At 35.7% G+C, this 23,647-nt stretch overlaps 2 protein-coding genes across 5 annotated transcripts; one reads left to right on the forward strand and one right to left on the reverse strand.

The window, feature by feature from the left end:
• The first annotated feature begins 13,597 nt into the window (after window positions 1-13,597).
• On the forward strand, window positions 13,598-21,272 carry LOC130823805 (E3 ubiquitin-protein ligase UPL5-like). Of its 2 annotated transcripts, none has more exons than XM_057688586.1 (3): window positions 13,598-15,555; window positions 17,137-17,723; window positions 20,813-21,272. In XM_057688586.1, the coding sequence occupies exons 1-3, from the start codon at window positions 13,797-13,799 to the stop codon at window positions 20,816-20,818; spliced, it is 2,352 nt and encodes a 783-aa protein (XP_057544569.1). In that variant the 5' UTR covers window positions 13,598-13,796; the 3' UTR covers window positions 20,819-21,272. The 2 variants fall into 2 exon arrangements, with proteins under 2 accessions (XP_057544569.1, XP_057544567.1); XM_057688584.1 differs by lacking the exon at window positions 20,813-21,272 and adding an exon at window positions 19,760-20,296.
• A 22-nt stretch (window positions 21,273-21,294) lies between these two features.
• LOC130823806 (uncharacterized) lies at window positions 21,295-23,282 on the reverse strand. Of its 3 annotated transcripts, none has more exons than XM_057688588.1 (3): window positions 23,127-23,282; window positions 22,019-22,096; window positions 21,295-21,985 (listed from the first exon to the last, which is right to left on the reverse strand). In XM_057688588.1, the coding sequence occupies exons 1-3, from the start codon at window positions 23,136-23,138 to the stop codon at window positions 21,572-21,574; spliced, it is 504 nt and encodes a 167-aa protein (XP_057544571.1). In that variant the 5' UTR covers window positions 23,139-23,282; the 3' UTR covers window positions 21,295-21,571. The 3 variants fall into 3 exon arrangements, with proteins under 3 accessions (XP_057544571.1, XP_057544572.1, XP_057544570.1); XM_057688589.1 differs by having other exon boundaries at window positions 21,295-21,823; window positions 21,869-22,096; XM_057688587.1 differs by having other exon boundaries at window positions 21,295-22,096; window positions 23,127-23,281.
• Between the last annotated feature and the right edge of the window lie 365 nt (window positions 23,283-23,647).

Raw genomic sequence — 23,647 nt, forward strand, 5'->3', positions numbered from 1 at the left:
AATTTTAAATCTTAAAATCAATGGATATTCTGCATAGTAGACATGAACTATTGCAAAAGGGCAGTGGCAGCAAATCAAAAAAATTTTTACAAAATAGCACTATACTTTTGAACATTGAGCTACAGTAACATTATAAACCAAAAAAACATTTATTTTTGTTATCTTAAATAATTATCTTTTTACCCTTGTGTTACTTCATTAAAACAAACCCTTCTCTTTTATTCATTTTCTTCCTCTTCTGTTCAATTTCTTTCGTCTATTTTCAAAATTCTTTAACCATGTCTTCTTTCATCCATTTTAAATCAATTAAATTGCCATAAAAAGCTTATGGGTTTTAAGGATTGGTGCATACTTTTAAATATACACTAAATCAATTGGGCATATAATATGTTGTTGAAAAGCTCAAAGTTTAGTTTCTAGTGCTGCAAACTGTGCATTAATGCAATTTTTCCATAAAAATTTATGTCCAAAAGATTAAACATGTATTAAATTTCAGCACAAACAAACTTTAAACGATCGTCATTTCTCGCTCGGTTATCAGAATTGGGCATATAATATATCATTGGAAAGCTCTTGAAGTCTAGGTTATAATGCCACAAACATTGCAATTATGTAATTTTCGTATCAAAAGTTATAGCAAAAAAGTGAACATGTATCAAATTTCAACACAGGCAATTTTTTTTTAATATTAACGATCGTTATCGATAATCATTTCGGTGATTATTTTCATTTGCTAAAGTGTTTCGATATTGAAATTTAGTTCAAAGAGTTCTTTTAGAAAGAAATTAAAGAGATAAAATTATGAAATTTCATAAAGAATATTGGAATTATAATATATATATATATATATATATATATATATATATATATATATATTATATATATATATATATATATATATATATATATATATATAATATATATATATATATATATATATATATATATATATATATATATATATATATATATATAAGGTGGCAACAAATAATACAATAAAAAAGCCCAAAATCTTATCACTTCAAAAAACTCAAATTCACTTTATCGCCACCCCCTAATGAAATTACGAATTTGTCCCTGGACTTTAAAAAATTACGAAATTGCAACTGCACTTAAAACCTCTATAAAACACTTCAAATTCACTCAATAACATTCTTATCACTTCAAAAAACTCAAAATCTTCACATAAAATTAATCAGAGCTAAAACTTTGGAATCGAAGTTGTTTACAAAAACTCGAGGTAATTTCTAAACAAATTCATTCGAAATAAAAAAAAAATTAATATCAGTCGCACAAAAAGTGCAACTGATATTATTTTTTTTTTTAAATTTCGAATGAATTTGTTTTGTTTATTTAATTTATTTTGTAAGTTATTGTTATTTAAACGTTGTAATACATTATATTATGATAATGTTATTGTCAGAAGTAGTTTTTAATTTAAATTTGAGAAAAAGAAAAAAAAATTAATTCCAGTCGCACAAAAAGTGCGACTGGTTTTAAAATTTTTTTTTTTTTTTGAATTTCGTATGAATTTTTTTTTTAATTTTTTTTTTTGAATTTCGAATGAATTTTTTTTGTTTAATTAATTTATTAAATTTTAGTTGTTTAAATATTTATGAATATAATTTTTTTTTATTTGTTTGTAATTGTGAATTATTTTGGTTGTTAGTAATATATATGATTCTAAGTGTTTATTAAATTAACTTAAATGTTTATTAAATTAATATTGTAAGTGTAACTAAAATGAATATAACTTAATTTAATTTTTTATGCTTTTAATTTTTTATGAATAGTTATTAAAATATGAAAATTGTAGTAAATGGCTGGAAATCAAGGAAAAGAAAGAGTTTTTTAGAGGGTTATTGAGCGGTAATAGCTAGGGATGCAGGCGGGGCGGGGGGCGGGTCTAATAGGAGACCTGCCCCATCCCTGCCCCATCGGGGCAGGGATGGATCCCCGTTTGATGGGTCATGGGGCGGGTACGGTATAAAATTCATACCCACCGCGGGGATGGGGATAGTGATGGATTTTAGGTGATACCCGCCCCATCCCCGCCCCGCCTCAAGATATGTACAAATTTTGGGACTTTGGATATTTGTTTGAGACTTTGTTAATATGTTTGTTTGAGACTTTGGATATGTGTTTGTTTGAGACTTTGGATATATGTTTGTTTGAGACTTTGGATATATAATTGTTTGAGACTTTGGATGTGTGTTTGTTTGAGACTTTGGATATGTAATTGTTTGAGACTTTGGATGTGTGTTTGTTTGAGACTTTGGAGTTTGGATATGTATTATGGGTTTTAAGGCCCAAATGATTGAATATAAATATGTGGCACAGATGGGTATTAAGTGGGGATTTGACGGGTGGTGGGGCGGAAAAAATGGTTATTAGACGGGGATGGATACCCAGATGGGTGGTGGGGTGGGGATGGTTTTAGGTACAAACCCATCGAGGAGGGGACGGGGAAAAAAAATTATACCCCAGCTCGGGGGCCCTGTTGACACCACTTTAATAACCAACTACGGTGGGCACGTAGCAAAGGTTATATTTAAGGGATCAGAGCGCACCCCTCCGATTTTGGAATGTCGTCCTACGAAGAGGACGTTGGATGCAATCATCAGACTTCAGGACATGTCTGATGAACTGTACGGGGTGTTACCTGCCACTCCTCTTGGTCGTCTGCCGTATATAATGCACCAACACATTGATAGTGCTCTCATTACGGTATTTGTGGAAAGGTGGCAGCCGGATACCAACACCTTCCACTCGCGCCATTGCTCAGGATGCCAGCTATTGTGCAAATGACGCCTCGGGAAAGACATGCTGCTGATATGTATCTAGATGAACTTAGAGAGTTGTTTGCCGAATGGCAAGCATTTAGAGGGCACAGCCCTTAATAGACATTTGTGGAATTTGTATTGATGAATAACAATTTTTTTTTGACCTGTATTGATGAAAAATTTGTAGTTTTACGTGATGTGTTTCATTCATTTACACATCTATTCACTAACTTAATCATGGAATGAATACTATAAATATAATTACTACAATGAATACAATTAATAAAATGATAACACTAAGTAAAATTAGTACAATAATATTCTAAATTGATCGTGTCTTCTGCGGTGTTATTTTGTTGTCGTCGTTGTACGCCGCACAGTCTATTCCAAAGTGATATCCTATTGCGATATTGTATCTCTAAATCTATACATGAATTGTTAGTTGTTGCTCTCTAATTTTGCTGGACTGGTGGCAGTGGAGATGAATCATCCTTCATTAAAAGCTGAACATAATGATTCCTATTAACCCAAAGAATATGTATAAGTTTGTTTACGCCATGCATTCCCCCTGTTCTCCTTAACGGAAGCATTAAACAGTTATACATTGGATTACCATCGGCAGTGCCATAATACGCAATTGTTATGTTGAGAAACGTTGCTGCAGAATATAATGTTGTCATTTCCATCCAGTGACTGTACGGAGCAGGTCCTTTGTTGTGGGCACCAATTCTATATATAGCTTCCTCCACCAAATCATCTAATAGATACATGTGTGCATATTGTTCTCTATGCGTTTCCATTTCCAAACTCATTGCACGTCGTAAAAGAGGCCATGCCTCCTCGCCCCCTAACTCTGTGGCTGCAATAGCTCTAAATCCACAATTACCGTAACCTATAACATCAATCCAATCAAACAGATATGGCGGAAGAATTAACAGAATGTGATATGGCCACGGAAAAAGTGAAAAATCACGACCTGCTGAACCATCTGAAAAAATAACAGTATATTAATATATTTCAATTGATCTAAAACATATATGATTATATGAAAGGAAATAAGGGTACCAAATAAGTTGAAACTGAAGTTAATTCCAACTGACGATTGATGCAACCGGCTGCTAAATCTACCACTAGATCTCCCACGTGATGAAGATCTGGATCCGTGACCCCTTGAGTACGATCTTGTAACATCCCGGCCCCTCGGACCGCTGGTGACTACTCATGAAGACTGTAGACTAGCCCCACAAACCAACACAAGTCTTTCCAGCGCACTTTGGCCTCACTCGTGCGCACCCGAAAAACTTCCCAGGAGGTCACCCATCCTAAGATTGCTCTCCACCAAGCACGCTTAACTGTAGAGTTCTTAGCAAATGGGCTCCCTAAAAAAGAAGATGCACCTTGTTGATATGAGTAGTCTATTAATCCTTTTTTTCAAGCTAAATCTGGGGTATTACACTCACCCCCACTTAAGAATACAACGTCCTCGTTGGACCGTAACTTCAGGATCTTTTCCCCCGCTAGGTGCACTGAACACTATCAGCCACGGTCGCAGGATTGCTCTGATACCATTTGTAACATCCCGGCCCCTCGGACCGCTGGTGACTACTCATGGAGACTGTAGACTAGCCCCACAAACCAACACAAGTCTTTCCAGCGCACTTTGGCCTCACTCGTGCGCACCCGGAAAACTTCCCAGGAAGTCACCCATCCTAAGATTTCTCTCCACCAAGCACGCTTAACTGTAGAGTTCTTAGCAAATGGGCTTCCTAGAAAAGAAGATGCACCTTGTTGATATGAGTAGTCTATTAATCCTTTTTTCAAGCTAAATCTGGGGTATTACAGATCTATTGTACTCAAACGCACTTTTTTTTCTCCTAAGGGTTCTGCTTGTCGTTGGTCTTCCCTTCCTCGGTGGACTTGCTTGTGGCTCAGGTATATCGTTATCATCAGGGTGTAGTTCATATTCAAGTACCTGAGACACGCGACGTACAACCGAGGGGTCGGCTTTTGTAACATCTCGGAATAACTCGGATCGTACGAAAAGAGAAGATGACCTTTTAAAAACAAGTGTATATCGTCCGAGTCAAACCAGGATGTTAGAAGGCAGTTAAAAACGGATTTGAAATTAAGAGAAGCTTGCGGATCGAGTTTTATTAGTGTTATTATGAACTACTAGATATAAGAAATTCTTAGCAGCGGATATAAGAAATTCTTAGCAGCGGATAAGAACGAAAAATTAAATCAACTTATTACAACTTGAGAACAAAATCGCCTCATAAAACCAAATATTCTTTAAACTTTATTAGAAGTTCTTATCAAGACTTCTGTATCCTAACAGTTTATTTCTCCAAGGGACAATCCTCACTCCCCAAACCTGCAACTTAACTTACTGTTAGTCATTGCCCAGATAGGAAACAACATCATCGCAGGGTCGTTAAGACCAAAAGTACACGTCAGCTAACGTCGCATAACAAATAATTAATTACAACAAGAGAAAGACTTAATTCAATAGCTGTCAATTCGCAGAAAAGTACGCTTCGATCATGCTAATAAAGAATAATTATTTTCATATAAAGGTTAGTCAGCCATACTGCTGTACTATCCAGCCATACTGCCGGTACACTCCAATCTCCATAAGTGAGACAATACATTAGGGGGAGCTAACCCCTAAGCAAGTCTCTACCATAGACACTCGCCTTACTTCGGTGCCTATGGTTAAGTATGCATACCCCCGCGGTGGCTCATAATGCCCCCATATACCGCGAGTAATTCATTTCCACCAATTGACGTCATACTACGTCCACTTTAAGGTTAGTGAGGTCATACTACCTCTGCTTATCAAAACAATGTATAAAAATTATTTATTCGAAAGATAACATTATCCGTACTATATATCCATGCCTTACTTTTGTATACCATTATTATATGATACATCGGACTAATGCGAACCACGCTGCGTGTACATACCTTAAGCAAGATAACCAATTCACAAGCGTCTTAATCAATTCCCGGTCACGAATCGACTTCCTACAAGGTTCAATCGTATTCGGGAAATAAGCACACATACACATTTTCCTCAAATCATCCATAACACACATATACAATTACACTCACACCTAGAATACCACACACATCATGAACATCCATCACATACTATAACATGGTAAACACACAAAACAGGACAGCATACATAATCTGTCCAGAAACACAACTTAAAACTGTCAAACTGAAAATCCGACTTCACCGTTGCATCCGGAAGGCGTCAAAACCCCCGGGTACTAATTTCCATAATTTATAACATAGTATAAGTATTTTTAACCTAATTTCAAAGCCAAAAATGTTCCAAAACACCTTTTTTCACCATTTTCCAAACCTACGGGATTTTGTCATTTCATTTTTTTTTATCACAAAAATATAAATTTCAATGCTTTATTTCCTATTAAATCTAAACGACTATTTACATAATTTTCATGACCATCTATGAAATTAATTTTTATTCCTCAAAAATAATTCTTTTTACACAATGTACACACACACACACATCACATATATATTTATATATATTTCTCTAACAACATAATTCCTCCTATTAATCAATAAAATAAATTTCTAACACCACATACATTTTTCTATTAGCATCCATTTTTTTTATATATATATACTTTACAATCATCCATCAAACAAATCCTTCACACACATATAAACATATCTAAAACCCTAAAAAGAAACATTCTTCATCAATTTAGATAGAAAAATACATCCCAAAATCATACATGAAATTTTAAATTCATAAAGTAAACATGAATTATAAGATAAAACATATAATAATCATAGAATTTTAAATTAAAACTTAAGATTCAACATAGATTAAGAATTACACTTACAATTGTAAAGGAAAACACCAAATGATGAAGTGTGATGGAGTTAGGAATGTGAATTAGGAGGAATTTCGAAAGGATGTCAATATGAAAATAATTTAGGAATTAAGAAGGGTTAATTATATGGGATTAATGCCTTGATCCTTCATTACCCTAAGGGAGTTACAAGCTCCACCAAGAGTCCCTCCTATTTTCTTTTTTTTTTTTTTTTGAAAAGAAAAGATGGGTTAAGGAAAAGTTTGGGCCCAAATAATTCTAATTGCCAAAAAGGATTGCAAATCTCATGACCAAGCCCAATAATAAATAAAATATATATATAGAAATAATATTACTAGTGAATTATTAAATATATCGGGAAGAAAATATCGGGAAAATATCGGGGTGTTACAGACTACCCCCCTTAAAAAGGTTTTGACCCCAAAACCACACTTATCATAACACATAACCACAAAACAAGTAAAACGAACTTAATCACTATACACACATACACAAATCAACCCAAAACATAAATCGCGCGAAAATCCTATCGCCTTCTACCCCCCTTAACGAAGTTACGTCCCCGTAACTTACTAACCCGAGAGAAAAGGTGAGGATACTGCTCTCGCATGGAGTCTTCCGTCTCCCAGGTTGCCTCTTGTGAGCGGTGATTGGACCGTAATACTTTAACCATGGTGACATCCCTCCGACGAGTACTACGGACCTTCTTATCCAATATCCGGACAGGCTGTTCCTCATAGGTTAGGCTCTCATCAAGTTCTAACGGCTCTGGATCTAATACATGAGAAGAAGATGCAACGTAACGTTTCTACTGAGAAATGTGAAAAACGTCGTGCACTTTACCCAGAGCATTAGGCAATGTTAACCGATAGGCTAACTTCCCTACTTTCTCCACAATGTCATAAGGACCTATGAAACGTTGGCTTAACTTTCCACGAGCACCAAAGCAAACTACTCCTTTCATTGGAGACACACGAAGTAGAACCTTGTCACCCACTTCAAATTCACCAAGCCGACGTCGGAGATCGGCGTACGATTCTTTGTCTATCTTGGGTTGCTTTCATTTTCTCGCGAATTAACTTTACTTATTCAGTCATTTGAACAAGCATATCAGGTCCTAAGGTGACAGATTCAGTAAAATCATCCCAGCATATAGGACTACGGCACTTACAACCATAAAGTGCTTCAAACGGAGCCATTTGAATCGTAGCTTAGTGACTGTTATTATAAGAGAACTCTACCAGATCCAAATGTTCATCCCATGAACCTTGCCATTCCATGGCTATCGCTCTCAACATGTCCTCCAGTATTTGATTGACGCGTTCCGTCTGACCATCGGTCATTGGGTGGAAGGACGTACTCTGAAGAAGAGTGGTTCCCAAAGCCTGCTGTAATGATTTCCAAAAATGTGACAAGTATCGAGTATCACGATCGGAGACAATAGTACGAGGTATTCCATGATAGCGAATCACGTACTTAATATAAGCACAAGCAAGTTGTTCCATATCCCACTTACAATTCATTGGAATAAACCTTGCCGACTTAGTAAGCCTATCCACAATAACCCAAAGAGTATCATTACCAGCCTTATTTCGTGGCAAACCTAACACGAAATCCATAGATATGTCATCCCACTTCCATACCGGGACTTCTAGAGGTTGCAGTAACCCAGCTGGTCTTCGATGTTCACTCTTAACCTTTTGACACGTTAAACACTTGGAAACAAAATCTGCAATATTCTTTTTCATACCTGACCACCAAAACATGCATTTTAAATCTTGATACATCTTATCTCCACCAGGATGAACCGAGTATCTAGAATAATGGGCTTCGTTCAATAATTTTTTCCTTCAAAGAGTCACGCCCATCCGGTACACACCACCGTCCTTTAAAACGAAGACTACCGTCCTCATGAATTGTAAAACCTTCAGCTCTCCCTTCACTCATCTGCTCCCGAAGTTTAATGAACTTGGGGTCTTCTAGTTGCTTAGACATAATCTCTTCGAAAAATGTAAGTTGAATGGACAATGCACTCAACTTGGCTTCCCTTCTTGGATTATCTCTAAGCTCATTCTCTCAAACTCCTTACACAATTCCTCAGAGGTTATTAATGCTGAGACTGAGTGCCTCGATTTTCTGCTCAAATCATCAGCGACCACATTCGCACGACCATCATGATAAGCAATCTCCAAGTCATAATCACTGATAAGTTCTAACCAACGTCGTTGGCGCAAATTCAACTCGGATTGAGTGAACAAAAATTGCAAACTTTTATGGTCCGTGAAGATCTTGCATTTGACACCATAGAGATAATAACGCCAGATTTTTAATGCAAAAACCACAACCACTAATTCCAAGTCATGTGTTAGATAATTCACCTCATGAGTCTTCAGCTGATGCGAAGCATACGCCACTACTTTCCTATCTTGCATTAAAACACAACCTAATCCATGTTTGGAAACATCACTGTAAACGGAATATTCCAAAGATGGATCAGGTAAGGTCAACACTGGAGCTGTAGTTAATTTCTCCTTCAACAACTGAAATGCCTTCTCACACTCCTCGGTCCATTCAAACTTCTTCTCCTTCTTCATCAAGGATGTTAGCAGACGAGCGACACGAAAAAAAAAATCCTTCACAAAATGACGATAGTACCTTGTCAACACTGGAGCTCTGATACCAATTGTAACATCTCGGAATAACTCGGATCGTACGAAAAGAGAAGATGACCTTTTAAAAACAAGTGTATATCGTCCGAGTCAAACCAGGATGTTAGAAGGCAGTTAAAAACGGATTTGAAATTAAGGGACTAGACATACGAACTCGTACACATGCATAATCAAATAAAATAAAAACAATCAGGCAAATAAAGGCGACGCATCCATACGGTCCCGATCCTCCATGTATTGATCAGGGTCAAAATCAGCATCATCAGAGTCATCGCTAGACGCGCTATCGGAATCAGAAGGGGTTCCTACAGATAAGGAATCACTCATAGTAAGTCGCGCTACGGAATCAGAAAGCTCTACAATTATTGGCTCAGGTGGTTCCTCCTCCCACATCATGATTTCACTCTCTTCCTCACTCATGAGATCCTCTCGCCTCACCGGCCAACCCCCTAGAATAATTACCCCGCTATCATTATCACTCAACATTCCATCTCTATCAGCTAGTTCCCCCTCCTCATCAGCATTATATCCATCCCCTAAGTTATCCTCATCAGGTTCTTCTACCACTCCTAAAGAATCCTCCTCCATGAATTCTCCCTGCTCCTCATCAGAATTTTCTTCGAAATCCTCCTCAAATTCCTCTTCTGGGTCCTCATCGGGGTCCTCCTCCGGGTCCTCTTCTGGATCCTCCTCGGGATCCCTCTCGAAATCCAACTCATCGAAGATTATAAATGGCACTGAGTTTGGGTTTACTACGGGAACATCCTCCTCATTATTATCTCTCCTTGCCCCACTAGGTTCTGGAACGTCAACTCCGTCCCGACCCTCAGTTTGCACTGCTCTTACCCTTCTGTCAATCTCTAGGTGAAACTGGTCACTCCTCTCTTTCAGTGCAATCATCTCCTCTTCCATTATTCTTTCATACACTAGTTTGGATTTTTTGTAGATCATTTCCATTCGTCGGGTGTAATCCAAATCATTTTCCCCCTCTAGTCTATCCCAAATTCCCAGAGCCTCTACTTCTGCCCAGGCTGGGGCATTAACTAAAGCTCTCCAGGGTTCCTCTCGGGTATTAATTCCCTCTTCGCCCGGTCTTTTTCCTTTATCCATGAAAGAAAGTAATAATCGAACTTCCTGACTCACAAAGAAAGAAAACAAGACAATTAATTTCTTGAGATAAGACAAAGATAGATAATTCAAAGCATCAGAGATATAAACACATAAATCCGATCATGCACACATCAAAGTTATCCATGACATCATGTTTAAAGACACTAAGCACAACACATCATATCCCCTTAATGTCTACACCTTTTACTCTCGTCAATTTTTTTTTTTTCTACGTTAGTCTATCAGTACAAATAAATAACACTAAATAAAACTCCCGCTCTGATACCAGTTGTAACATCTCGGAATAACTCGGGTCGTACGAAAAGAGAAGATGACCTTTTAAAAACGAGGCAACTATAATCCGAGTCAAACCGGGATGTTAGAAACAGTTTAAAACGGTTTTGAAGTTAAGGAAAACGTGCGGATCGAGTTCTATTAGCGTTATTAAGAACTACTAGATAATAAGAAATTCTTAGCAGCGGATAATAACGAAAAGTTAAATCTACTTATTACGACTTGAGAACGAAAATCGCCTCATAAAAACCAAATGTTCTTCTAACTTAACTAGAAATTCTAATGATTTATTTCTTATAAAACTTCTATATTTTCTAGATTTATTTCTTCGAGGGTCAATCCTCACTCCCCAGACCTGCAACTTAACTTACTGCTAGTCATTGCCCAGATAGGAAACAACATCATCGCAGGGTCGTTAAGACCAAAAGTACACGTCAGCAAACGTCGTATACCAAATAAATAATAATATAAGAGAAAATCTTAATTTATTAGCTGACAATTCACAGAACCTTATGCTTCGATCATGCTTATTAAAAATAATTATTTTCATGTAAAGGTTAGTCAGCCATACTGCTGTACTATCCAGCCATACTGCCGGTACACTCCAAACTCCATAAGTGAGACAATACATTAGGGGGAGCTAACCCCTAAGCAAGTCTCTACCATAGACACTCGCCTTACTTCGGTGCCTATGGTTAAGTATGCATACCCCCGCGGTGGCTCATAATGCCCTCATAAACCGCGAGTAATTCTTTTCCACCAATTGACGTCATACTACGTCCACTTTAAAGTTAATGAGGTCATACTACCTCTGCTTATCAAAACAATGTATAAAAATTACTGATTTGAAAGATAACATTATTCGTACTATATATCCCTGCTTTACTTTTGTATATCATTATTATATGATACATCGGACTAGTGCGAACCACGCTACGTGTACATACCTTAAGCAAGATAACCAACTCACAAGCGTCTTAATCAATTCCCGGTCACGAATCGACTTCAATTGCACAAGGACAAAACACCAAAATTGATGAACCAAAGGGGTGATTAGGCGTGAGGATTAGAGCATTTGGGAGTGTTTTCTTTACTTGCAAATGATTTTGAAATGAAAGGATGTAAGGTAAGGAATTAATTAAGGAATTATGGGATAATTGTGATAATTTCCTTAACCATTCAATTGCCAAAATGGAAGTTACAATCTTCCCCAAATCCTTCATGTGGCCGGCCAAACCCATACACATTCCCACTTTTATTTTTATTTTTTATTTTTTGAAATTAAAGATAGATTAGGAAAAAGGTTTGGACTTAAAATGGTTTTAATTGCCTTAAAAGTTGAAGTCTCATGATTTAATCTACTAACAAAATAAATAATAAAAAGAAATATATTTTTCTAAAAAGAATAATAATAATAAAAATAATAATATTACTAGCAAATCATTTAATATATCGGGAAAATATCGGGGTGTTACATCTTAAGTACAAACTCACTCTAAAACGTCCTTCCTTTTGTTTATATGAAGCACGTGTAAATTGAAAACCAATTGTTAGTGCTATCTCTTCAGCCCAAGCATGTAAATCATTTACATAATCAAATTCTCTATCGGTAACAAATCTATCAGAATAATGTACATCATCTCCTAAGTTTTCAAAGTCCTGCAATTAATAATTATAATAACATTATCATAATATAATAATATATTAAAATATATGAGTAAATAAAATCGTTTACTTTAATATTTAATAAATAATTATAACTTCAAAAATAGTTATAACAAATAAGATGAAATAATTTTTCAAAAAAATAATTAAACATTTAAATAAATTAATCCCTCCAATTCAAAATTAATTATTATAATAACATTATCATAATATGATAATACATTAAAATAAAATAACATATTACAACATTTGTGAAATAACAATAACTTAAAAATAATTTAATTAAACAAAATACATTTTATAATTCGAAGTTCAAAAAAAAAAAAAAAATTTACCAGTCGCACAAAAAGTGCGACTCCACCTAAGTCCAGTCGCACTTTTTGTGCGACTCAGCCTAGGTCCAGTCGCACTTTTTGTGCGACTGGTATTATTATTATTATTATTATTTTTTAAATTTTCGAATTTAAAATATTCAACACTATTACATTAATTATTATAATAACATTATCATAATATAATAAATTAAAATAAATTAATTTATTACAATATATATTAAATAACAACAACTTAAAAAATAAATTAATTACACGAAAGAAATATTTCGAAATTCAAAAAAAAAAAAAAATATTTGAACCAGAAGCACTCTAGGCTGAGTCGCACTTTTTGTGCGACTGGCCTTTCTGGAATTTTTTTTTAATAAAAATTTCGAGTCGATTAATTACTTATTGAATCGTTATCAAGCTCGTTTTGGTATGCCATTGTTGTTCGATGCAGAGTTCTAGCTTGTTTAAGTTAATGTAGTGTTTTTAGAGAGATAGTACCGTGTTTGAATTCGTATATACTACAAGAACGCCTCTGAAAATTCAATATATATAGAGTCCCGATAATATTGTATTAAGTGATAATAGTATTATTAAGTGCGATTTATATTTGTTAAATATGTTTTAAGTGCAGTGCTAATTTCGTAATTTTTAAAAATTTAGAAGCAAATTCGTAATTTTTAAAGGTCTAAAGGCAAATTCGTAATTTCATTAAAAGGTGGCGATGAAATAAAAAAATGGCGAAAAATAATAACACCCTAAAAAAAAAAAGGGGACGACGTAAAAATAATGCCAAGAATTTATGCCTAGTCACCGCTGACTACTGAATGAGAAGTCTTGGCATGTTTACGGCGCTTCAGCAAAAATTGAATCAAAACAATTTGATCATATATAACTCTTTTCACTGCCTCTATGGTGTCTCCCTAATTCTCTTAAACCCTAAATCAAAACATTTATTTCTGAAATTCTCTCTTGATAAAGTGTAATAATTTAATGGATTTCTCAATTGATATTCATCGTGAATAAATTAATTTCATACTATCCTAATAATCAGGCTTTTTGATTCTTCATTTTTTTTCAATGTCGTCCGTCAATTCTACTCTGACGACGCAGCAGGAATACTGCATTGGTCATCTTCCTTCGAAACGCAAACTGGAAGACTATGATCACTCGACAGGTTTGAATTGTAAAGGAAAATCAGTGATTGATTCTGATTTTGGTTTACTCAGTCTGAGAGATAGGTTTCTCTTTCTAGGGGAATCAAGCCAACCTAGACTGCAATTCTTTGTGAGGATGATTTCTGGTAGTAAAAACCTAGTTTTACGAGCGAATGCTAATGATACAGTTGAGTCAGTTATTGAGAAGATTGAGATGATTACAGGGATACCCATGAAGGATCAAAGATTAATTTATAAAGGGAAGCAATTGCAGTTGGAACAGACTTTACGGCAATGCGAAATTCAGAATGATGCAGGGCTTCAATTAGTGGGAAGAATGCGGAGCACTATTTATCCTAAAATTTGGCGGGCAATTAGTGATATGGTTTCAGTTATTTTTAGGGTTTGTAGAAAAGAATCATCTATAGCTGATTATCAAATTCTTAAGGTTTACCTTTATTTGTTTTCTAAAAATGTTTGGTTTGATTTCGACTATAACAATGAGCATAATATTAAGAAGTTGATACTCATAAAGAAGGTTGATTACTGTAATATTGTTATGAATTCTTATGCTGCTCAAAGTTTAATCATGCTTTATGCTTCGAAAGACAAACAATTCAATTATTATATTGATGCCAGTGCATGTATCATGTCTTTTGTGGATTGGATGAAAGATTTTGAAGGGTGTCGGGATGAGAGTGATAGGGCCTATTGTGCCACAACGGTGTTGAAGTTGTGTAATATGCTAAAGATGGTGGTTTCTGAAGAAGACCATGTGTATTTACATTCAAGGAGCAGTCTTGGTTCAATGTTAAAGGAAGTCAAAGTTGGGAGTAGGCAAGAAAAATCATGTGATCATGTTGGGACCAAAGGGCAAGTAAACAGGGTCGCTATTGAAGACCTGTTTCCTTTATTGATGGGTATAGGACAGAGATTGACCAAATATTTGTCTATGAGTGCGGAACCAGTTCACAGTGTTGAGTTTTTCAAGCAAGATGTTAGGGATTTTTCTTCTTATCTGCAGCCTGTGTTGAGGTTCGTTAGTAGACCAGCAGAATACTGTCGAAAGGCTACGAGAGTATACAGATCTCAGCTCCAGTTACTTTTCAATGATTTGATTTGTAACATTGAAATATGTCTCAATGAATTGGATGTATACATGATGGTGAAGAGTAAAAAGGATGACAAAGTTAATCAGAGTTCCGGTCAATATCTTGCTATTCTTCAGGAATTGGCTAGCATTTCTGCACTCAATCCAGATTGGAAAGACAAGTTCTGGTACATAATGAGACAGAATAAAGGTGTACTGTCTGACCTTGTAGTTAGATATGCTACACATGCTGATAAAAATAGTTGGCTTTATTTCCATAATGATGTCCTGAATTTTGAATCGAGGAGGCATTTAGCTTTGTTGATTTTCCCTAATGTGATTGAAGATTATGAAGAGCTTGAGATGTTAATTGACAGGTCCAATTTGCTGGCTGAATCATTTGAGTATATATCGGGTGCAGATCCATCTTCACTGCAGGCTGGCCTTTATATGGAATTCAAAGACGAAAATGCTACAGGTCCTGGTGTTCTGAGGGAGTGGGTTTCTTTAGTATGCCAAGCGATCTTTGATCCAGAAAATGGCCTTTACGTTGCTTGCCCTTTGAACCGTCGAAGGTTCTACCCTAGTGCAGGCAAGTTTGCATTCTCCTGTTGCATTTTGCTTAACTTTTTCCCCATGAACGCATAAATCTATAAAGTATAACCCCCTTTTGACATGTGTGCTGAACTGCTGATAATGACATTGTTGATATTACTTTGGGTCTTCTAGCTCTAGGGAATCTTCTATTGTTCAACTTAAATTTGTCATCCTTTGAAGTTTTCAAATATGCGATAACATGGGTAATCTTAGTGCCCGATTAAATTCAGAATGCCACTGATCAGATATCGTCTTGTTGGAATGTTGCATTGGTCTGTGTGGAGATCTCACTGGCGTGTTCATGCGTATACCTGCTAAAGAATGCTTTGTTTTATTGTTGTTCTTTTTTTTTTTTTTGTGATAGCATATTGTTATTTGTTTGTTATACTTGTTGAATCTGCTGCGATGTTTTAGGAACAATTTTTAGGATTGAGGAATAGAAATGAAAACATCATGCCATTTTGGAGGAGGAAGCACTTAAGGTAGATTTCAATGCAAAAATAGAATATTATAAAATTGTTTGAAAAACCAAATGAAGATATAGAAATGACTTTACTAATATTTCATGATCTTAAGATGTGACTAAGTTTTACTGAACTAGTTATCACTATCCTAACGCTCACTCTATTCCTTTATTCGGGCTTGGGACCGGTACTAAGCGACAAACAAAGTTTATACATCTCAAAAAATATATTCAATTTATCTCTTATCAAGTGGTGGATTCCTAAAATCAAGTGATGTCGATAATTTAAATATAAAAGTTACAACTGATTGAGCATATTGAAACCAAAATTTCCATAGAAATGCTAATAATTAAAAAATGTCTTTCAATGCTGAAGCAAAGTTTATATTCTTATCTTATGCTACTTGTTGAAAATTCTGAAAAAGAATGTCTTCAAATTTTTTTTACTTTGTACCAAATTGATAAACAAATAAAAAAAAAAGTGAACTAGATGCATTTGTAAGTAACAAAAAGATGGTCAAATAACAATATTTTTTCGAGTAGAGAGGAGTGTCAACTTGTTGTCAATTGGGACTTGGGAACGCTAAAGCTCTTTTTTAAAATTAAAAAAGTATATTATGTTTGGGATTTAAGCACTTTGAATTTTCTGTATTGAAATTGAGGTTTTCTACCGTATTTTTCTTACATCTTAAAAAGAAAATGAAAAACTGAGTTTGTAGTGGGCAGTAGAGCCTTGGTCTCTTCTGTGAGTCTGTGGCATACCAGGTTTTACCAACTCTGCAACTACATTATTCTATCAATACTAGATTTTTGTTTTACTTAAGTGATGTTAAGTGGCATCCTTGACACCCCCTAATTCCGCCGCTTGAACAGGACAAGTGTACTGTTGGAGGGAATAAATGATAAACATTGAGGATTGAAATAGATATTCCTAATGTTGTGTTGTAATTGTGACACTTGAATTGAGAAATGATATTTTCTGATGTTGTGCTGTAATTCTCTCAGTGTTTTACAAGCCTTTTCTTGATACCTTTTTTTTTTCCTTTTGGGATAAGTCATGGCTTTCACTTCTCATTTGATTTTTCTAAGCTTTGTTTTATATGTATTATGCAGCATCTAAGGTACACCCTCTCCATCTAAGATACTTCCAATTTTCTGGTAGGATGATTGCTTTGGCACTAATGCATAAGGTTCAAGTTGGTATTGAACTAGATCGTAGCTTTATCTTGCAATTGTCCGGAAGACGTGTTTCATTGGAAGATATATGTGATGCAGATCCATGTCTTTATAATAGTTGCAAACAAATTTTGGAAATGGATGCTGAATATGTGGATTCCGATGGGTTGGGGCTGACATTTATTACTGAAGTTGAAGAGCTAGGAACAAGGAAGGTTGTGGAACTTTGTTCTGGAGGAGAAAACATTACTGTAGACAGCAAAAACAGAGAGGAATATATCAACCTCATTATTCAGCACCGATTTGTCACGTCTATTTCTGAACAAGTGATCTATTTTGCTCAAGGTTTTGATGACATTGTTTCTGTAGGGTACTTTCCAATCTTTTTTAACATCTTAGGACCTGAAGATCTTGATTGGATGTTGCGTGGAAGTGATTGTGAGATATGTCTCGAAGACTGGAAGTCACATACCAAGTACAATGGCTATAAAATATCTGATCCTCAGATAGTTTGGTTTTGGGAGGTACGTAAAACAAACGTTAGGCATTCACTGTTATTTCTTACTTTCGTGTTTTATGTGTAGGCCTTGAATGTTTACCATTTCAATTGGTACTTTTGTATTTTATTACTATCCTTGTTTTCATCTCCTTCTAGAGGTGAGATGTGACCATCGAGATTTTTAATGTTCTGTTCTTCTTATGAATGTTGGTCACTATAGTAGAATCAAGAATGGCTGAGTTCACTGCTAGGACATTTCGTTCCCCTTCATCTGTTTGTCTGTGCGGTTTACCTTAGGAAACAATTTGATACCTGTTATTCTAGTGTAGAAAGTTTTACTAGAATAACTTTGATCCATCACAAAAGTCCTTTTCTCTGCTCCCGCTTCCTATTTTTGTTAGGACTACTGAAACATAACTGGTATCATAAAAGGGAAAGGAGAGTGGAATAGAGATGATGAGTAAATCAGAACTTCCTTGATTTCAGATGCCACTCACTGCAAACGCTGCAGTAAGTTTGGTTTCCGCCAAGCTTCAAGATGAGGAAAAGGAAGGAGTACAAAGAGAACGGAGGGACCTAGCTGAAGATGGGGGCATTATTGTGGACGGAAGGTGCTGCTTTTGGAGTCAAATATTTAGGATCATTCCTAGATTTGTATTCTTTTTGGGGCTTGGAGATGCGGGATCCATGCCTTATGAAAAAGAGAAATGGTAGAGGGGCGAGATGGATTTTATTAATCCATCTTTTGTGGTGGAAGAGGAGCACCACTGAACAAGCAGTGGGGTTGTAGGACTTTTTTACAGCTGATGGTTCTTTAGAGTAGCAGAGAAGTGCAGCTGGTCATGCGTAGGGTACAATGGAACTAGAGGCAGTAGTGAACTGTTTTAAAATGTATTTTATGACAACCCATTAAAATTGTGAGAGATAAAAAGGGGCATTATATGTAGCACTGATGGAATTAGGATGAAATTAACAAATCTTCTGGGTGCGATGAGAATGGAATAGTTTGATGGTACTGGAACAGTATAGGGAGTGGTGGAGAGATTTTTTGTTTTAGTATGGGAGGGTGTTAGAGAATTGGAATCTCCCATTTGTTACCTCCCCAAATTTTTATGTTCAGTTCAGCTAAATGATCCAGAATCTTTTATCCTCTCCAATTGTTTTCTTACTTCTTGCTTTATTCAGCGCCTTGAATATACCGACCTATTTTTTGAATTTAGGTTCTGGGAGAATATTGTTGGTGCCACATGGGTTTAAGCGTCCTTGTTCTTAATAAGAGGACAATATGAGGCTTAAATCTGGTGAAGTTTTTTTAATAAAACTCGCTTGTGAGTTGTGCATTATAGTGACGTTTTAGACATTCTGCTCAGTCAAGACTGGAGCGTTTTAGTGATGTTTATCTAGTACCAATTTTTGAAGTTGCATACATTCAACCCCCATATCCAGCATCGGGCTAGGTGGGAACTACTTTCTTGTATTGGTTTAATAGTTAATACAATGTTCTAGATTTAGTTTGACCAGTTGGATTTTGTGTACTAAGCATAGGCGGAGTTGCTGGGTCCACCCCCCCTCCTCTCAGTTTTTGAATTTTTCCTTTTATGATAATAGTTGTAAGGATTTCAAGAATTTCTGGTCTTTTGGTCCACCCTCACCTTAAGTTTTGGCCTTGCCACTAAAGCTCTAAAACCACGAATACTAAGACCAGTTTTGGACTTTGTTTACAAGTTCTAGAAACAGGTCCTGCTGAATGAGATCAATATTGTAACATTGAAACGCATGTTACCCAACAACTTGCTTGGATCGGAGGGAAAGGAATGTTTGACATAGGAGGGATGAGTATTCCTTCATTTAGATGACAAAGGAAGGGAAAGAAAGGGAAATGTAGGACTTAAGAGGGATAAATTCCTTCACATTTTGTAAGAAGCTAATCTCTACAACACAGAGATTTCGACCTCCCTTTTTCTTCCTAATTGTGATCCAAAAAAGCTTTAAAACTGACACATCACACAACCAATCAGAAATAACCTTTGTAGTTATTCTGACCTCTGGAAAACTGTGCAGGTAGTTGGAGAATTAAACGTGGAGCAGAAAAAGGCGTTTCTTTTCTTTTGGACTTCAATTAAGTTTCTCCCTATTGAAGGTTTTCGCGGTTTGGCATCTTACTTATACATCTTTAAATCCTTGGACTCTCAAGTTTGCTTGCCGACATCACATACATGCTTTTACCAACTATGTATCCCGGAGTATCCCTCAAAGGAAGTCATGCGAGAACGTCTCTTATTGACTACTCAAGAGCATGTTGAGTGCAGCTTTGGTACTTCATGACATTGTGGATTTTGATGATGGTGATTAGCTGCTGAGGGTAGTAACTGGAACTCGCACATAGACAGAAGACTCTAGGTTTAGAATTTGTACAGATTTTTTAGAGTAAATTTATGTTGCTAGTTTTTGAATGGCGCGCTCTTGCCATTGTGGAAGTAATTATGTCCCTTACCAGCTAACTTTATAAATCGAGTTCATTGTCACATGATTCGTTAATATCCTTGCGAAGCAAATTAAATGGCGAATTATGTTACTCTGGTTTAATTAGATGAAAAATTGTTGTCTTAAAAACTTTTTCTCGTGCTTTTTCAAGTTGCTTCTTGTACAATGAATCCATTGCTATTTGCTAAGTGAGAATATCTATTATCCTGACTCGGGAACTTATACTCGACATGGGTATGTTTCCGAGTGTTCGACTCGGCAAAATTATGAAAAATGCCAATATTTTTGGTCAAAAATAACGTGTCCAAGTACCATACCGTGTACGATTATTAAGGGTTTGATACAAATTCTCACAGTAACAAAGGGTAGAATTGGGTCCATCCTGCTGCAATGAAGGTTGAGAAAGTTGTGATTCAGAAAATTAGGTTTGCAGTTTTGCATATGCTTCTTTTTATTTATCAATGTCATTGTCAAACCATCCCATTAGTTATTGCAGAAAATGTTTCTTACTCGATTAACCGAATGAACCCCTTGTGTTTCGTAACGATTTTCGTTTATGATATCTTCCTGATGTGAATGAACCCCTTGTGTTTCGTAACGATTTTCGTTTATGATATCTTCCTGATGTAGGTGTAAGACTGTATAATATTGGACCTTGAGCCGATTCACACTAGGTGGTTGTTCGAGGTAGTTCATCTTCTTCATTTCCATCCCCTTTTGATGTTTCACAATCACTTCCATCTTTGGTTCCTTTAGTTTGAAGTGGCCGAAGATTTATAGTTTTTATATGAAGTTGCACATGATGTTTGCTACAATGGTTAATCGGAAACAATTTTTTTGTTAGTGTAATTCCTAACAAGAGTAAAATTGCGTATATCTAACCCCCTTAAACTCCAACCTAGGTGGAAGTCACTTAATAACATTCAGGTAATGTAATGCATAATGTACATAACTGCAACAGTTTGCAGCTGCATTTCAAAACTTTTAAAGTCTTTATTACTACATGCTTTGATTTGCTAATCTCCTCACGAATCAAGAAAAACGAATTATAGTCGATTTTAGGCTATTCTTGGGCAAATTTGAGCGAAACACGAATTTAAAAAGCAAATTAGTTGACAAATTATAATAAGATTTATTATTCCATAACCAAAGCCATTACAATTTCAAACACTCAAACTTCTCTCTGGACTCAACCCAACATCCACAAGAATGTGCACGTCACAAGCAAATAGCTTTGATATTGATGTATAAATCTTCATAAATCCCAAACCAAAGTCTTTTTTTTTTCTCAATAATTGAAGTAATCATAATAATATGATAGAATTAAAAAACTGATCAATCCCAAAAGGCAACCTTTAGAAATACTTAAAAAGACCCTTCAAACCAAGTTTACTCTTCAGACTTCTCAACTGGGATTTCAGTGCCAGTTTCCTCTGCTGCAGGAGCCTCTTCTGGTGCTGCTTCCTCCTCCTTGGACGGTTCTTCAACTGGTGTTTCGGTGGCCTCAGTTGGGCTCGCTTCGATGGCTTCCTCGACTGCTGCCTTCTCTTCTTCAACTGCTGGTGCAGCCTCAACTTCCTTGGTCTCTACCTCGGGTTCTGCCTCTGGCTCTGGCTCTGGCTTGGTTTCTACTGCTGGGGCCTCGGTTTTTTCTGAGGCTTCATCTGTTGTCTCAGTTGCCGGGACCTCGGTTTTTTCTGAGGCTTCATCTGTTGTCTCAGTTGCCGGGGCTTCTGCAAAAGCTTCTTCTGCTACCTCCTCGGAAGCTGTAGCCTGAGCTGTAGCCTCAGGCACAGCTTCCTCCTCGGAAGCTGTAGCCTCAGGTACAGCTTTCACTGCTTCAGTGACTACTGTCTCTGTCACGAGCTCCTCAACAGGTGCCTGAGTTTCGGGCAAGGTGGTACTTGGTGCAACCTGCAGTAAAATTTCATTTTACATTACTTACTTGACCGAACAGACCAGTGTAATATAATTCGCTAGCTAATTCACTTTTTGAATTTGCGATTTGCTTAAATTTATTCAAGAACAGCCCAAAATCGATAATAATTCAGATTAGCAAATCATGTGACATTGAAACAGACCAATAAACCACCTTTTGATACACACCATCTTAGTAAATCATCAAGTACTACATAGGTCACTAATAAAAGCACTTATCATGGGTTGATATTTGAAAGTATTGATTATTGTATTGATCTTACAATTACAATATTTCATTATCCTAATGTCGTTAAACGACTCACTTGTAGAGGGTTTATGGGTCAGATTTACGCAATCTTATTTTTCTTAGTAATAACAAAAAGATTGTTTCTGATTGACACTTATTAGCAAATATCATTTACAAGGACTCATTTTAATATAATCTATTATAATTTACAACATATTTTGATGTTAAAACTCATATAATTGGATCATGAACTAAATGATCAAGCAAAGCAAGTTGGATCATCATCAAAATCCTTACATCAGATCACAACTATCAGTATGATCTATACTGTATGGATCTTCATTTAGACAATTTGATGTTGATCTTTAATCTCAGAACCAAGTATATAAGGCATCAAATAAAAAAAAAACTTGTAAATCATGATTAAAATTAAAAATCAAAACGTAAAACATGAAATTTCTGATGATCTCTGATGATCACACCAACTATCAGTATGATCACTAACTCATCAGATTTTCATGCATGAAACACTTAAAAAAGTCTATACATATCAAATTACATCAGAGTCAGAAACCCAACATTCTGCATAAGTTAGGGTCTGGGTGAAAAGGGTAACGGGTAAATCGTACCCGTGCCCTTTCAAAGAGTGGACAACAAAAAATGCGCGCATTCAGAAGAGCTTTATCGACTTGTAGCAAATTCAAAGACATAAACGGGAGTAAAAAAAATTTAAATAAACTGAATTCTTTTGTAATACAAAAGTTGTAGGAAATATACCTCAGTGGCCATAATTAAGAAATGAAAAGGGAAAATGGAATGAATTAAAAAAGTAATAAACAGAAAATAAGAGAAATTGAAGAATGAATTTAAGAGTGAATTGATGAGATGATCAAATATGAGAGAGGGAGTATATATAGGAGTGTTTATAGTATTAGCGTGAAATTGAATTTTGTCTCAGTTTGAGAGTAAATATCAGTTTTTAAAAAGAGTTTTTAGTTCGATTCTGACTTAGCCCTTCACCTATTCTCGGACTATCTTGTAATCAAATAAAAACTACTCTTATGAGAAATCATTTCTCGATGAGACAACCTCAAATAAGAAGTTTATATTTTTATAATATATATTAAATAAAATATTTAACATATGTATAAGGCATGTCTTTCGATGAGACCGTCTTTAAACAACTTTTTGTGATCAAACAAAAACTACAAATTTCTACGAATTGATTATTAGGATTAAGGAGAGGTGGGAATAGTGCATAAAAAAAGAATCTTTAGCAATTTGACACCTCAAATCAC

The sequence above is a fragment of the Amaranthus tricolor genome, chromosome 9, assembly GCF_026212465.1.
Source record: "Amaranthus tricolor cultivar Red isolate AtriRed21 chromosome 9, ASM2621246v1, whole genome shotgun sequence".
Taxonomy (NCBI): domain Eukaryota; kingdom Viridiplantae; phylum Streptophyta; class Magnoliopsida; order Caryophyllales; family Amaranthaceae; genus Amaranthus; species Amaranthus tricolor.

Bases quoted from the DNA above. Each gene is read 5' to 3' on its own strand.
- LOC130823805 (XM_057688584.1), top strand. From the start codon at position 13,797: ATGTCGTCCGTCAATTCTACTCTGACGACGCAGCAGGAATACTGCATT. The intron at 15,556-17,136 runs GCAAGTTTGCAT...TGTATTATGCAG, and splicing joins AAGGTTCTACCCTAGTGCAG to CATCTAAGGTACACCCTCTC. The intron at 17,724-19,759 runs GTACGTAAAACA...AAAACTGTGCAG, and splicing joins AGATAGTTTGGTTTTGGGAG to GTAGTTGGAGAATTAAACGT.